This window comes from Colletotrichum scovillei, assembly GCF_011075155.1.
Source record: "Colletotrichum scovillei strain TJNH1 chromosome Unknown Contig00005, whole genome shotgun sequence".
Lineage (NCBI taxonomy): Eukaryota > Fungi > Ascomycota > Sordariomycetes > Glomerellales > Glomerellaceae > Colletotrichum > Colletotrichum scovillei.
This window is the reverse complement of record NW_023336263.1, coordinates 444,009-458,642: the sequence shown is the minus strand read 5'-3', so window position 1 is coordinate 458,642 and position 14,634 is coordinate 444,009. Positions and strand designations below refer to the sequence as shown.

At 55.7% G+C, this 14,634-nt stretch overlaps 5 protein-coding genes across 5 annotated transcripts; 2 read left to right on the top strand and 3 right to left on the bottom strand.

Moving 5' to 3' along the window:
* Positions 1-47: 47 nt before the first annotated feature.
* Positions 48-1,914, bottom strand: HER10_EVM0005775 (catalase; the record flags this gene model as incomplete). The annotated part of the gene is made up of 2 exons (XM_035475379.1): positions 1,268-1,914; positions 48-1,211 (listed from the first exon to the last, which is right to left on the bottom strand). The coding sequence occupies exons 1-2, from the start codon at positions 1,892-1,894 to the stop codon at positions 48-50; spliced, it is 1,791 nt and encodes a 596-aa protein (XP_035334003.1). The 5' UTR covers positions 1,895-1,914.
* A 1,399-nt stretch (positions 1,915-3,313) lies between these two features.
* On the bottom strand, positions 3,314-7,606 carry HER10_EVM0011526 (major facilitator superfamily transporter; the record flags this gene model as incomplete). Its single annotated transcript, XM_035480956.1, has 10 exons — positions 3,314-3,421; positions 3,481-3,692; positions 3,772-4,189; positions 4,267-4,535; positions 4,586-4,695; positions 4,776-5,126; positions 5,226-5,364; positions 6,556-6,855; positions 6,889-7,301; positions 7,368-7,606. 10 exons carry the CDS (start codon positions 7,604-7,606, stop codon positions 3,314-3,316), a joined length of 2,559 nt encoding a protein of 852 aa, XP_035334420.1.
* A 626-nt stretch (positions 7,607-8,232) lies between these two features.
* On the top strand, positions 8,233-10,484 carry HER10_EVM0009056 (uncharacterized protein; the record flags this gene model as incomplete). The annotated part of the gene is made up of 5 exons (XM_035478557.1): positions 8,233-8,772; positions 8,834-8,912; positions 8,973-9,319; positions 9,390-9,582; positions 9,638-10,484. Exons 1-5 carry the CDS (start codon positions 8,496-8,498, stop codon positions 10,482-10,484), a joined length of 1,743 nt encoding a protein of 580 aa, XP_035334238.1. The 5' UTR covers positions 8,233-8,495.
* Positions 10,485-10,592: 108 nt separating this feature from the next.
* HER10_EVM0011882 (tripeptidyl-peptidase sed4) lies at positions 10,593-12,825 on the bottom strand (the record flags this gene model as incomplete). The annotated part of the gene is made up of 3 exons (XM_035481295.1): positions 11,828-12,825; positions 11,015-11,764; positions 10,593-10,951 (listed from the first exon to the last, which is right to left on the bottom strand). The coding sequence occupies exons 1-3, from the start codon at positions 12,411-12,413 to the stop codon at positions 10,593-10,595; spliced, it is 1,695 nt and encodes a 564-aa protein (XP_035334450.1). The 5' UTR covers positions 12,414-12,825.
* A 484-nt stretch (positions 12,826-13,309) lies between these two features.
* On the top strand, positions 13,310-14,551 carry HER10_EVM0005082 (uncharacterized protein; the record flags this gene model as incomplete). Its single annotated transcript, XM_035474707.1, has 1 exon — positions 13,310-14,551. The coding sequence occupies one exon, from the start codon at positions 13,310-13,312 to the stop codon at positions 14,549-14,551; it is 1,242 nt and encodes a 413-aa protein (XP_035333964.1).
* Between the last annotated feature and the right edge of the window lie 83 nt (positions 14,552-14,634).

Here is a 14,634-nt window from a genome sequence, read left to right as displayed (position 1 = left end):
ATGTTCATATTATATGGATATCTCTAATACTACAACTCGAAAAACCTTCAGTGCCTCGCACCCTCGCCGTTGACAACCTTGTCAACGTTACGATGAGTGCCTCTGATGGGCGCACCATTGTTCTCCGTCAGACTCTGGCATGTCGTGACATCAATACCATTGGCGTACTTGTTCTTCTTCTCCCTTGCAAAGCCGTTGTGTGTACCGTTGAAAGTCAGGTTGGCAATGCCATCATACCCCTTGATGCCGGTGCTCTTCTCCAAGCGCTCAGCAATTTCGGGGTCGACCTCCCTGAAGATGGCAATCTGCTTCTTCAAAGGCTCCGGGTTCTTACACAACTCCATCTTGCCCGTGACATTGTTGATGAATCGCTCGCGCGCATCCTCGTCCCAAACCTTCTGCCACAGGGCGCGCGGCGCAACAAAGTCCTCTGGTCTGATCTCGGAGAGGAAGGTGATGGCCTGGCCGGTGAAGTGACCGTGCGTCTTGTCCAGGTCGACAGTACGGGCCTTGAACTGAACGGGATCAATGGAGCTGAGGTAATTGGGGCGCGCACCCTGGTTAAAGAATGCCATGGCACCATCGCGCTGGAAGTTGGCCATCTTGTGGGCGGTCTTTGGTGCGTTGACGGGGAGTTGCTGGTAGTTGACGCCGATGCGGTGACGGTGGGTGTCGGGGTAGGAGAACAGACGGGACTGAAGGACCGGGTCGGCGGAGGGCTCGATGCCGGGGGGCATATGCGAGGGGTTGAAAGCAACCTGCTCGACTTCGGCGAAGTAGTTTTGAGGGTTCTCGTTCAAGGTGAACTCGCCCACCTTGCGGAGGGGGTACTTGCCCTGGGGCCAGACGTGCGTGAGATCAAAGACGTTGATCTTGTCGTTCTCCCATGCATCCTCTGCCTCCTTGGGTGTCATGGTCTGAATCTCGACTGACCACTTGGGGTAGTCGCCGTTCTGGATAGCCTCGAAGAGGTCCTTGCCGGAGTAGTCGGCTGACTTGGTGAGAGAGTCCTCTTGTGTGATGAATTTGGTACCCTGCTGGGACTTCATGTGAATCTGGGCGTAGACCCATGATCCGTCCTTGTTGACGAGCTTCATCGTGTGACCGGCGTAGCCGTGCATGAAACGGTAGCCATCAGGAATGCCACGGTCACCCATCAAGATCATGACTTGGTGGATTGACTCGGGGTTCTCGCTCAAATAGTTCCAGAACTATGGGAAAATGTGAGCAGGGGTCACATGTGTACGATCATAAGGCTTAAACATACCATGAAAGAGTCATCCATGTGGTTGAGATGCGTCTGAGGATCACGCTTCTGTGTGTGAATGAACATGGGGAACTTCGCAGGATCTCTCAAGAAGAACACAGGCGTATTGTTCGCCACCATGTCCCAATTGCCATCCTCTGTCCTGAACTTGACGGAGAATCCTCTAGGATCGCGAGCAAGATCCGGCGAGCCAGACTCGCCGCCGACAGTCGAGAAGCGCACGGTGATGGGGCACTTCTTGCCCTTGGTACCAAAGATATCGGCCTGCGTAAGCTCGGGGATCGGATCCGTACACTCGAAAAAGCCATGAGCACCGCTGCCCTTGGCGTGCACGACACGCTCCGGGATGCGCTCGCGGTCGAAGTGAGAAAGGAGGTCGATCAAGTGGAAATCCTGGAGCAACAACGGACCATTCTCGCCGCATCGCTGCGTCTCGTAGGGATGAGGCATCGGGACACCATTGCTGGTGCTGTAGATAGCCTCCTTGGAGGTCATCTGTCTGTCCTTCTCATATGTGCTGAACTGGCCTGCCACATGGGCTGCGAATGATGTGTCGGTGGAACCCATATTGAACGTCTTTTGAGCAGTTTCAATGGGATGTCTGATGATTCTTTGAACAGTCTCCATGAGATTCAGAAGGTGTTGAGAGAGGTCTTATACCAGAGAGAGACATGGTGAGCTGTGCCGCCACCCACCGGTGCTTGGGCACTTTATGTGGAGGCGCTCGAACGGGCATACACACAGAAAAAGTGCCATCAAAACTCAATGCCATGACGCAGTTCTGGAGGAACAATACCGTCACTCATGTTGGGCGAATCACAACCTGCAGATTACTACGTCGAAAGCATTCTGAAGACGGGGAGGAGTGTTTGTCACCTCCATGTCTGGTCGTAGCGGCATGGGGAACTACGGAACTAGGCCATACCCGCATTAGCACCCGCTCTCCAAGGAGCGGGTCGCAGGAATCGATGACGCTTGGTACGGAGCCTCCTTGGCCTCTCGACTTTTCCATTTTTCGTCGTTTCGCCTTTTTTGACTCTGAGCTACGGTCCTAGTTCGGGGATAACTCCGCGGTAACGAAGACCAGGCAGTCGATGGATGTCACGGCGAATGCTCCGATATCCTGGCACTGAAGCCAGTTGGTTACTTGGAGGCTTCAAATGGGCATAGGAGTAATTCGAAGGAGCCACGGAATGCAGATCAAAAGACAAGATGTGACGAAGACCAGAGCTGCGGGGGCCAAAGGGCGCGGTAGACTAAGACGATTTAGACCATCAAGCAAACACCGGCACTTGTTTTGAAGCAATCCAAGATGCAGCCGCTACCAAGACTCCGGAGATCTAGCTCCGGAAGAGACCAGACGCCACTGCCAGATTCCCATCTTTCATTAATGGAAATCATCCAAATTCGATATCTGGTGGTTAGCTCACAGGCGCCAGGTAGCAGTGTGCAAGGCGAATCCCAGATTCGGGGCCAAAGCACCGATCCGCATGAACGCAATCGATGATGTATGCGAACAGCCCGCTGATGTCATGAAGCAGAAGGCCGAGCCAAGACCGATGACAGGCGCTCCACCCCCGCCGTGACCTTGGCTGGTGAACGCAGATCTAGGACACTTTGGAAGGCTTTGGTGATTAAGCAAAAGGTCTAGAACGTGGTAAAGTCGGCGATGCGGCACGCGATGAATCTGAAGGTACCTTTTGAAGCAAAACCGTTGAATAATCACTTTAAATCCTTTTGTCCGTTTTATGTACACCAATCCCAGCGATATTTGAGTTTGAAATCCGCAATACCCACACGATGAGAATCACCGACGATGGACTTCTACGGCGCACCCTTTGAAGTGCACCTATGATTCTAAATGCTAGATGCCGCCGCATATGAGTTCAAATGAAAAATGCCTTTACGGGAGGAAACCATTTATTCCAACTTTTCATCGGCCTTGGCGCGGAGTCGTAGATGAATCGAGCGAATGAGCTTAATCTCACTCATCCTTCATGACGACCGATGAGTGACTTCTGCCAATTTTCGGCACTCAATCATGTCTCAATTTGATTGACCATTTTCTTCGTTCGCCTCATCCTCGACCCGCGTACTGTTGACCGGGGGATAATGAGCCAGTAGAAGAATGCCCACGGCGACAACGGCGAGAGCCTATAAAGCGATTAGAGAACAAGCACCAGAGATGTAGAGACTTATGCGTGAGCACTCACGGCGTTCACAAAGAAGGTGAGATTCGGCTTGCCCATCTCAGACAGCGTGGCAAATATAAAGCCAAAGATACCTTGCGTCGTGAGAGTCGCTGCACTCTCAACTAGGGTGATGGCACTGAGGGCATCTTGTCGCATATGCGGCGGGCACATTTCTGTGATGACGCCCTTGGCCGCAGGAGCCGATCCGGATGCAAATGGCAGCAGGAAAGCGGCTACGAATGAAGGCAATCAGCATCTTGCTCTAGTTTCTGGAGTTCGGCGCAAAGTGAGCAGCAAAAATGAGAGACTCACCGGCATAGACATGCCAGCCCTCCGTTGCCCAAGCCGCGAGGGACGTGACGATGCCATCCACCACCAAGCTCCACCTCAGGAAGAACAGGTCAAAGGTGCTATCCTCATCCTCCTCTTCAGGCGGCGCCTTTGTTGGCTCGGAAGCGTTCATCAGGCCGGGTGCCGGGTCCATGTCTTCGGGGTGAGTCGGGATGACGCTCCGCTCCTCCTGGGTGAGCGTCTTTTGAAGAGCTCCGGCATGGGACGACGAGGCAAACCATCTGCGTCCGCTGTCGATGATTTCCGGAAAGATGAACATCAAGAAGATGCCGCGGATCCACGAGTTACCGGACATGAGGATACCGTTCTCCGTTGTGCCAAAGTTGAAGCGGGAGGTGGCGTACATCTGGATGAGGATGGGCGCATAACCCGTAGCGAACTAGGGGACCGTTAGCGATGTTGTACAAGGACTGAAGCCGCAAATACACGCAAGGCATTTGTAAAAAGTAGACTTACCACGCCGAAGAAGATGCCCAGGGCCAGAAAGACGAGGCCGTAGTTCTTGACAATCTTGCCGGACTCGAGACGGTACTTGGACGGCATGAGCACCTTGATAGGAGCCAGGAAGCCAGAAGCGCCCGGCGTTGTCTTGCCGTCCGTCTCTTCCGTCTCTTCTGGGGGTGCCGGCCAGAAGATGGCCCCGTAGGTTGTTGCAAAGGCAAAGCAGCCGATGGCGACGATGAAGGGACTGGTGATGCCGAACACATCACCCAAGACACCGCCGACTAATTACTCATTAGCAGGCGAGGATAGGAAAGGCAGAGTGTCAACCTACGCAAGTAGCCTATGGCGGTACCGATCATGACTGCACCCTGAAGCCGGCCAAAGACGCCGGTATGCTTTCTTCTTTCGACAACCTCCGCAATTGCCGTGTTCAAAACCAGCCTTTGGTTACACTTGCATTAGCGCCGCGATCCCAGCGCATCTCACTTTACTTTCTGTAGGTAGGTAGGTGAAGTACTTACATGTATCCTCTCGGCCCACCAAAGATGCCAATAAGCTGCGTGTACTGCATCATGTCGATTCCCTTTTGCGCGCCCTGCGACACGGCGAGGACCTGGCACGAGACGCGGATTCCGAGCAGGCCGGTCTGGCTGATAAGGGCCCAGCGGGTACCCCAGCGCTTGATGAGGTCGCCGCAGATGAAGAGGTTAAGGATGCCGCACACGGAGGTGGTCATGCCGAGGATGGAGACCTGGGTGGCCGTGTTTGCGTCAATCTCACGGCGGTGGCACATTTCCGAGGCGGGGCCGTCGTAGGGCGCGTGAGACTTGTAAAAGGTCTCGCATGCCATTACACGGAAGACGTAGATGATGCTGTAGACTACATGTCAGTTTCCGTTACTGTGGTACACATCCTCGTGGCCATGCCATAGGACAACATGGGTGAGTAGAGAGGGGTGGACTTGTGCGCACGGAACTTGAGTGAGGCCTAGTGTCAGGGAGACGAGGAAGCCGGCGAAGAGGATACGGTTTGCGGGTGACCAGAGGCCGCGACCGACCCGCTTCACGGCCCCGGCGCCGGATTTGATTTTGAGGAGGGGCGTCCGTTCATCTGCATCGGCGGCCATCGGGACGGATGCTTGGGTGTGTGGATGGGATAAGGTACGATCACAGAGAGGGGGGAAGAGAGCTCTTAGGTTTCGCAGAATCACGCCTTTCGTCCAATGAAGTGCTTGTTTATGAGGCTCAACTCTAAAGATCTGGTAGAACTAGGAAGGTCGGTTGAACGTTTCGCAGGGTGGGAAGGGGGGAGGATAGGACAGGATGGGAGAGGAGAGGGGTTCGAAAGGGAAACAAATGGTGACAAAGCCGAACTGGGCTGGATGGGGGGCATAAAGCGATTAAAGGTCACTGGTGACTGGGGGGGTATAAGGTGTGGTAAGAAAAAAATCGAGTGAGAATTGTATGGGTTTTCCTGCGAGTTCCCCGGATTGCTAGGATGTTTGTTGCTGCTGGACCGTTGTACCGAAAAGACGTGCGGAATCCCCGCTATTTCGTCAGGAAAACGATGGGCCTTCCACCTTGGGGTTCTTCTCGAGAGGAACTTTGGTGGAGCACCACAGAGTCCTGACCGGTCACCGGTGTTGGTTGACGGACTGAGTGGTGCCGGGAGTGTGAGTGAGGGAGGAAGTGTGGGTGTGGCGGAAGAGGATAGCACTCGGTAAAGCCAACAGATAGCCGCAAGAATGACTCTGCCAGACTGCTTAGAGCATGCAAAGACTTTTCGTTTCTGTTGGCTGCGCCCAGTATGCGTGGTATCCTGGTGTGTGAGAACTGCAAAAGAGCCGATGAGATGGAGGGGGGGAGGGGCGGCCGCCGATGCAGGAGCCGAGCGCGGCCTTTGTGTTGCCGACCCGGAGTGGAGATGGTGGGGTTCCGGATAGCTTCACGGGTGCTGATAGGTCCGAGATAAACTCACCGGAGTCTAGACCCGTTGGACCGGCGCAGGACCGGAGCTTGTCCGGGAATGCGCTGCTTATCGTCGGCCCTGAGCTGCCGAGGGGGCCGGCCGACTCCGGCCTTACATCTACAGTCTCATTACCTGAGTAGTATACATCATGAGTATCTTGGGTCTTTTGCGTGCATATGAAATTGCTTTTGTTCAAATCAGCGAAGGGCTCAGAGTAGACAGCCATATGTTGTACAAGATAATCCTCGGGAAATGATACTCCATGCCCATGCTCATGCTCATCCCCTGACTCTCTCATATCTTAAAGCAAAGGATGCTCTAGTACAAGCTTACCAAACTTGCCCTGGTCAGCAATCTTCCTCACCTCTTCCAGCGCATCCTCCGCAGTCCCCTTGAACACATCCACGACAGGAATCGAGAACTTGGTGCCGTAATTCTCAACAGACCACATCAACGCCTTCCACATTCTGCCCCAATCCTCCAGCCGTGGAGGGATCGTGACAAGGGGACCACCGCCCAGCTGTAGTGTAATTTCCGTATTCGCCGATGCCAGCGGCATCTTGATTCTTCCACCCGGCTTCGCCACGACGGACAGAACAACAGCATTGTCATCAACACAAGCCTCCGTCTGTGCTGCCGAGGTGACCTCACCCTTAGAACCCGCACAATCGGCCGCGTAGCGGATTGGCCCCGCGCCAGCCTCCTCCGCCGCCTTCTTGATCTGAGAAATCACGTCTGGGGCGTTATAGTCGAAGCAGCGCGTCGCTCCCATCTTCGTGAGCATCTCATGCCGCCCAGGCGACGCGGTCACGAAAATGGGGCTCGCACCACTCTCCCGCGCTAACTGCAGCATGCAAATTCCAACGCTGGCGGATGCGCCCCAAATAAGCAGCGGACCAGCCTTGAAACCTTCCTTCGCCTTCTCCCCGGGAAGAGGGTATCCAAAGATGTTGTACAGCCCGTCGGCGGCTGTGGTCAGCACTACCGTGAGACTTGCGGCGTGCGTCTGAGGCAGGTTATCTGGGACCTTGAAGAGCATGTCTTCCGGACAGCTCAGGTACTCCTGATGCGCGCCGTGCCTCATCGGTTTGCCCACGCCGGTGGGCACGTAACCGGCCACCAGATCGTCGGGCTTAAAGGCGGACGATGCATTCTCGCCGGTGGCCCGTACGACGCGGCCGCAGAAGTCGTAGCCGAGGGTGACTGAGCGGACGCCGATGTGTGGTGCGTGTTTGACGTCGGCGGGGTTGACGCCAGAGTAGAGCACCTTGACCAGGACCTCGCCATCTACGGGGTCGGGGATGGGGAGGTTGCGGATGACTGAGAAGTTGCAGTCTTCGTCGACATAGAGCGCCGGCGCTGTTGATGTTGTTTTGCTGCTCATTGTGAGGTTTCGTGCTTTACTGTCCTAGGAGGGTTGACTTTGGCTGCCCGCCATAATTATCACACAGCAGACCAGACGCATCTTATGCAGTAACTTGTGGCCATGGACAGAACACTTCAAAACGTGCAATTGACATATTTAGTTGCCCCCTTGCGCTAGCGTCCACTTCTCCGGGTCGCGACCCTCTCGTAAAATCGGGCGTCCGGTGGGAGGTGGGCGGCTGAATAAAGATGAACGGAGCTCTCCAGAGGAATCACGGACGAATACGGCCGTCTCGGACAAGTTGCCCGATTTATTCATCGGCCAACGGAGGGTTCATAACACCCGAGGTCGCCGGGACCCATCCCTAGACTCTACCGGGCGGGGGTGGTAGCGTACAGTTGACGTGCCTCGGGTGATCAGCAGGGCCAAATGGCGGGGAAGAACTCAAACATATGCGACATGGATATGTCCAGGCCCTTTCCGACGTCTCGCATGGCACAGGCAGACTGTAGGGCTACACATGAACAGGTCCCAGGTTGAGTCCAATAAGTACGAGGCCCTCGGACCTCCCCCAGGCGAATATTGCCCCAAGAAGGCGAAAATGGCAACGCCATTGGCTGGTACACAAGTGGGAATCTGCCGTGGAGCCATGCCGGTGAAGGGGGCCATGTTTCTCGGCGTACTCGACGATCCGTCATCAGGAATTGGGTCAAATCCGAGGAATTACAGAGTCCCTTGAGATGTGAAGACAAGCCGGGAGCTCGGATTTACGATGGCCCCGTACAATAACGATATAACAAACAGGCGATGCTGCCGCCATCAAAGAGGCTAACAGTCTTGTTCTAGACAAACATCGTACCTGCATCAACGGGTAGTTATCCCTGCGAGTTTGTTAGATTAAGCAACAATGGCGCCACTTATCGTCAACAACATCGAAGTCATCCAGACCCCCACTATCCCTCCAGCATGGCCAACTCCCAAAGAGCCTTCCCGCGTGGAGCTCTCAGCCGGAAGTCAAAAGACCCCAGATCATCGTCCGCTCCCGTGCGACATCATCCTTGAGCGGGACCAGCCGTTGACGCTGCGTGACGGGACCCGCATCCGCGTTGACATCTTTCGGCCGAAGACGGATGAGAAGGTCCCCGCCATTCTGATGTGGTCGCCCTACGGAAAGACTGACACGGGTACGGCCCAATATGATGCCGATTGTGCTGTTGCGTACCAAATATTAATAGTATTTTCTAGGCACCCTAAATCTCCACGCAGTTCCTTTACGATGTGGCGTTCCCCTGAGCAAGCTGTCGGGTTACGAGTCGTTTGAGGGGTGGGATCTCCCTTACACGCGCCCTTACAACCAGACGTGAAAGACTGACTTACCTCCAAGACTCGACCCCGCTGAATGGGTGCCGAAAGGCTATGCCATCATCAACGCAGACGCCAGAGGATGCGGTGACTCTGAAGGCGACATGAGGTCGTGGGGTACCCCAGAGGGCCAAGACGGCCACGACGCCATTGAGGGTATCGCAAAGCTGCCCTGGTGCACAGGCAAGGTCGCCATGGCTGGCAACTCGTGGCTTGCGCTGTGTCAGTGGTACATAGCCGCCGAGAGGCCGCCTCATCTGGCGTGTATCGCCCCTCTGGAGGGTGCGAGCGATTATATCCGCGAGAGTCTGTGCCGCGGCGGAATTCCTTCCATTGGGTTCGGGTCCATGATACAAAACGTGATTCGTGGTAGGAGGCACACCGCCCTATTCCAGTGTATAGGCTTTTTCCCAATTCGATTCGACTGACTGTGCTTTAGGTCGTGGCCAGCAGGAAAACGGCGTTGAGATGCTGCTCAAGCATGGGCAGGGTCTCCGAGCGTACTGGGATGACAAGAGGGCCCGCATGGACAGGATCGAGGTCCCGGCCTACATCCTGGGCAGTTATTCGACGATGATACATACCATTGGGAGCTTCAGAGGCTTCGAGGAGATCCCTCATCAAAACAAATGGTTCGTCCGATACATGTACCCTGACCCAGTTTACAGTTAGCTGACTTCTTCTTAGGATGGTGACCCATGCTACGCAAGAGTGGTACGACCTGTACAGCCAAGAACGTACCAATGACTTGCAAAAGTTCTTTGACCGCTACATGAAAGGCATCGACAACGAATGGGAGAAAACTTCGCCAGTCAGGTTGGCCGTGCTAGGCTACAACAAGCCCGCGACCATCGGTCTCCCTTTTGGCTCACTTCCTTGGCTCTCACCGAGTGCCACGAACACGAAACTCCAGCGTCTTTATTTGGGCGCCGACAAGACGTTGCAGCAATCCAACAACACTGATACCACGACGTTGGGCTACGAGGGTACGGAAACCATAGTCTTCACGCACACCTTTTCCAAGTCCACGCAGCTGCTGGGCCCAACCAAGCTCGTAGTCCACGTATCCTGCCCCTCCGCCACAGACTTTGACGTCTACGCCCAGATTCGCAAGCGAGATGCAAGCGGCAAAGACCTCGAGCACCTCAACATTCCTCTTGAGGCACTCCCGATATCTGATCCAAAGGAAATCCCCAACATCAACCCGCTCAAGTACCTAGGGCCCAACGGCAAGCTCCGCGCCTCCAAGCGCAAGGTCGCGCCGGAGCTGTCGCCCAACTACTGGCAGACGCTGGCTCATGATGAAGACATTGACGTCAAGGCGGGTGAGATTGTCAAGATGGAGGTATGGATCTGGCCCACGGCCATTCATTTTGATGCCGGGGAGCAGTTAGCGCTCAAGATCACCGGCTCTGATAGCCTGGTATTGCCAGAGTTTGAGTTCCTCGCCGAGAAGCCAGAGGATGCTGCTGCTCAGATTATGCATTTTGGTGGAGAGTACGAGAATTACTTGGAGGGGCATTGGCATGATTAAAGTGCTGCGAAATCATGAAGCCCGGTTGGCCTTAGTTGTTCGTACGAGGCAGTCATCAAAGCCATAGTCGTTTGATCAAGCATGTTAAGTTTATACCATTACAAATCCCTACTCCAGCGCCTGAAGGAACTTGGCAAAGTCCAACGTCCCAAGACCAGTCGCCGGATCCCATCCAGCAGTCGCAGACCACCCGCTCTCAACCTTCGTCCCATAAGAGCAACTTCCGCTAGATCCGCTCGTGACATCGTTGATCGCAGAACGAACCTTGTCAGAGTATAGCAGCGGGTTAAGGAATCCCAAAGCAGGCTTTCCCTCCCTCATCCGCTTATCGTTGGCGAGAGCAATCATCGCAGCGACGACGGGCGTGCTGGCGCTCGTCCCCTTCTGCGTCCACCCAGGCTGCATCAGGAATCGAGATCCAATGGCCGAAATGTCCGGGCTGCCGCGGCCGTTGGGTGCGTACCAGCCTGCGTGAGATCCGTTGATGCCGGCAATGTACGCCTTGGCCGCGGATTCCTGCCACGCCGGACGCTCAAAGTACTCGCTGAACCCGCCGGAGCTGTACCACGCAGGCTCCGTCGGCGCGTAGTTGCCCGTCGCGCCGACACCCGTGACCCAGGGGCAGTCGACGGGGAACGTCGGGATGAACTTTGTCGTGTTCTTCCCGTCGTTGGAGATGCAGTCTCCCGAACCGATGCCCGCTGCGCCACCGTCGCCGGTAGCTACCAGAACAGACACGCCGCGGGCGGCGACTTGCATGAAGAGGTCGCAGACGCGACGGGCGTACGGCTGCGGGATAAGCTGCTCATCGTCGGTGTATGAGATGGAGATGACGTCTGGGATGGTCTCGCGCGCGAGCAGGGCCTCGAGGAACTCGATCCAGGGCTCGTGAGCGCTGTCCTTGGGATCCTTTTCTTTGCCGTCGGGCCCGATCTCGGGGCCGCGGCCGCCGGTGGAGAAGTAGGTTGCGTTCATCGGCTGGATGAAGGGCATGCTGTACTGGATGTCTAGCAAAGCCTCGACGCCGTTGCCTTCGGTGGTGTCGCTGCCGCCGTTGATGGACTCCACGGTGAGGTTGTACTTTGGCGAGAAGGCGGTGGCGTTTCGGCGGGGGCTGTAGGATGCCAGGAACGCTTGGAGAGTGGGAACATTGGGATATTGCTCTAGGAAGCCGGCGATGCCAAAGTCCGTGGGCGATGGGCCGTTTGGCGGGCTGTAGTTGATGTTGTAGAGATCCACGATGCAGTCAGGGGTGGTGTAGTCCCAGCAGCTTCGAGGCACTGTGATGTGTCAGTGATGTGTTGTCCAAGAAACCTGATCATGAACATTCGCCGTGAACTCACTCGTGCTCTGTCGTTTCACTTTGCCAGATTCCCTCGCATCAATCTGTCGTCTAGGCGGCTTGCTCATAAACTGGGTAACCGGGAAGACAAAGTCGACAACCTCTGAGACCTGGCTCGGAAGAGCGTACTCCTTGGCCCGCAATACAGCCTTCTCGCTCTTGTACTGATACTTTGAGAACCTGCAACCCAACAAGCGATTCGCTCTACCGACGGTGGTGTTTATGCGAACCCAAGGGCCGTCCTGAACAAAGCTCCGAATATCGTGAGCAGAAAGCCAGGTCGCAACGACAGCGTAGGCATCGGCCTTCGGCTCCTGGAACATCTTCAACAGATCGCGAGATACGTGTGCGCCATACTCGGCATGTTTCGGGTCGCTGGTCACCTCGAGACGGGCCTTGAGCTCCGACAAGCCGGGCTGCTTCAACGCGACGGAAAGCTGGATCGTATTGAGGTCACCGGCCGCAGCGACATGCCGCCAGCCCTGCGGGAGCTGCTTCACGACCTCGTGAACTGCGTGGCCGCTACCAGTCGATTGACTGAGAGCGAAGCTGCTTAGAAGCAGAGTTGAAACTGACGATAGCCTCATATTCTCTGTCTTGTGGGCTTACAAGCGTATGGGAGCGTGGCGAGTCTCACTCTCTGCTACGGTCCGCTTGGACTTGCAGCGTCACTTCATCTAATATCAACGGCCAGCCTTCAGGGGCCGGGACAAGCTTTTCGGCAACTCGCCCGTATCACTTGACCCGCTGCTTGGCGATGAAGAACATCTTGGGTAGGATTTGACATCATCGTGGACTCTTTCCCACTTCAGGGGTACCCATGCAAAAAGGCTTTCTAAAAGGTGAAATCTCCGCCAAAAAGCTCGTATCCAAAAGATCGGACGACTGCCGAATCCCGGTAGAACAAGCCAAAAAGAACACAACCTTCACAACGGGGCCAACCGTCGGCCCTACCGCCCTGGGCTTAACCCAAAATACTAGACGAAGCTTGATGGTGGTTCGGCGCATTGAGCCAATCTCGCTTTGGCTTGACAATAAGAAAGCCGTTGATATCCACCAACTAACGTCCACTGCGACCCCATATCAGCACTTTATTCGATGCCTGTCACAATCTTAATACGAAAAAGACTCTTCTCACGGCTCCCACCGGCGTTAGCGGCAGCGATTCTTCAGGGATCGTTTCGGAGCGATCATGGCCAAGCCGGGACTCGAGGCTGCGTGAACCTGCTTTCTCCGGAAAGTCGCCCGAATGTTCCTCGGTCTCGCAGGTCATAAGTCATAAGAGATTCTTAAAAGTTAGTGTCCGAAAATAGCATTAGCATGACCCCGGTCGTGATCTTCCCCGCCATGAACTCAGATGGATCAGGAGCCCGTGGCCACAACACCACTAGATGATAAGAGAATGTGAACCCTCATACCGGAGTTGAGCCTCTCTTCCACCACGCACCTCAGTCACTCGCTCAATCTCGCCCCTACCGACAAGATGCTTGCCCAGTCCCTCATCATGACGGCCCTGGCCAACAGCGCCCTCGCGGCCATCCCCATCGTCAGCGTCCCTCTGCACTACTACTACGGCGGCGGCCACAAGATCGCCACGAACCTGGTGAACTCGGCAGCAAACACCTCGGTCGAGGTCGTTTTCGACCAGGGCTCCGAGAACTTCTGGGTCTTTGGCCCGGACGCCATCAATAACTGGGGCTGCACCGGCTTCTTCTGCCAGGGCCAGTGCAACGCCACGGCTGAGCCCTTCTACGACTACCCTCACAGCGCGACGGCCAAGAAGCCCGAGACGTTCGTGACGCAGTACGCCTACGGCGGGTACACCAAGATTGTCCAGGGCAAGGAGAGCGTCAACGATACGTTCCTCTTTGCCGGCGACGCCGGTCTTACGTCAAAGGTAGACGCCCGCGTTGCTATCGCCAACTACATGCAGCAGCGTCTGCTGGACGGCGGCCAGTGCAAGCCGGCCCCGTATGACCTCGGCATCCTCGGCGTCGCGCCCTTCTATCGCACCGCGGAGTGGAACACCACCGGCCCTCACGTCCGTCAGGATCTCCTCGAGAAGGGATCCATCAGCGCCCCCGTCCAGAGCATCTGGTTCGACGAGGCTCCCGCCGACTGGAAGGGCACCTTCACCGGCAACGCCGTCTTTGGCGCCATTGACCTGTCCAAGTTCACGGGTGACCTCGTCCGAGTACCTCTCGTCAAGAACGATGGCCTCGGTGCCACCGTCGGATACTTCGTCTCTCCTCCCACCGTCAAGGTCAAGAACGTCACCCTCGACAAGTCGGAGGTCACCACAAAGTCCTGCATGATCGACTCTGGCACCCAGATTAACGACCTGCCCATCGGTGATGCTGGCCTTGCAGCCTTTTTCGCCGCCGCCGGCCTCACTCGTGATTCCATCGGCCACGTCTCCTATAACGGCAGCTGCGACTCCGTTCCCAAGGACCTCACCATCGATCTCGAGTTTGCCGGGGTCGATGGCAAGAGTGTGACCATCAAGACTCCTGTCCGGAACTATATCCGCAACAACGCGGATGCCGAAGCTGGGCTCTGCGCACTCAACATTGATACCGGCGCTTGCATGCTTGGTGCTCCCTTCGCCACCTCTGCATTCTTCGCTGCCGATGATGCCAAGAGCGAGATTGCGTTGGCACAGGGTGGTATCTCGAAGAGAGGTAGCAAGGCGGATGATGCCTCTCTGTCTCTCACTATTCCTTGAACAGGGAATTGGTCGCGTTGGTAGTAAATCAATAATCGTTAATCGTTGAATCTCAAGAAAGTGCAAGTAGCCAAATTTGCGTG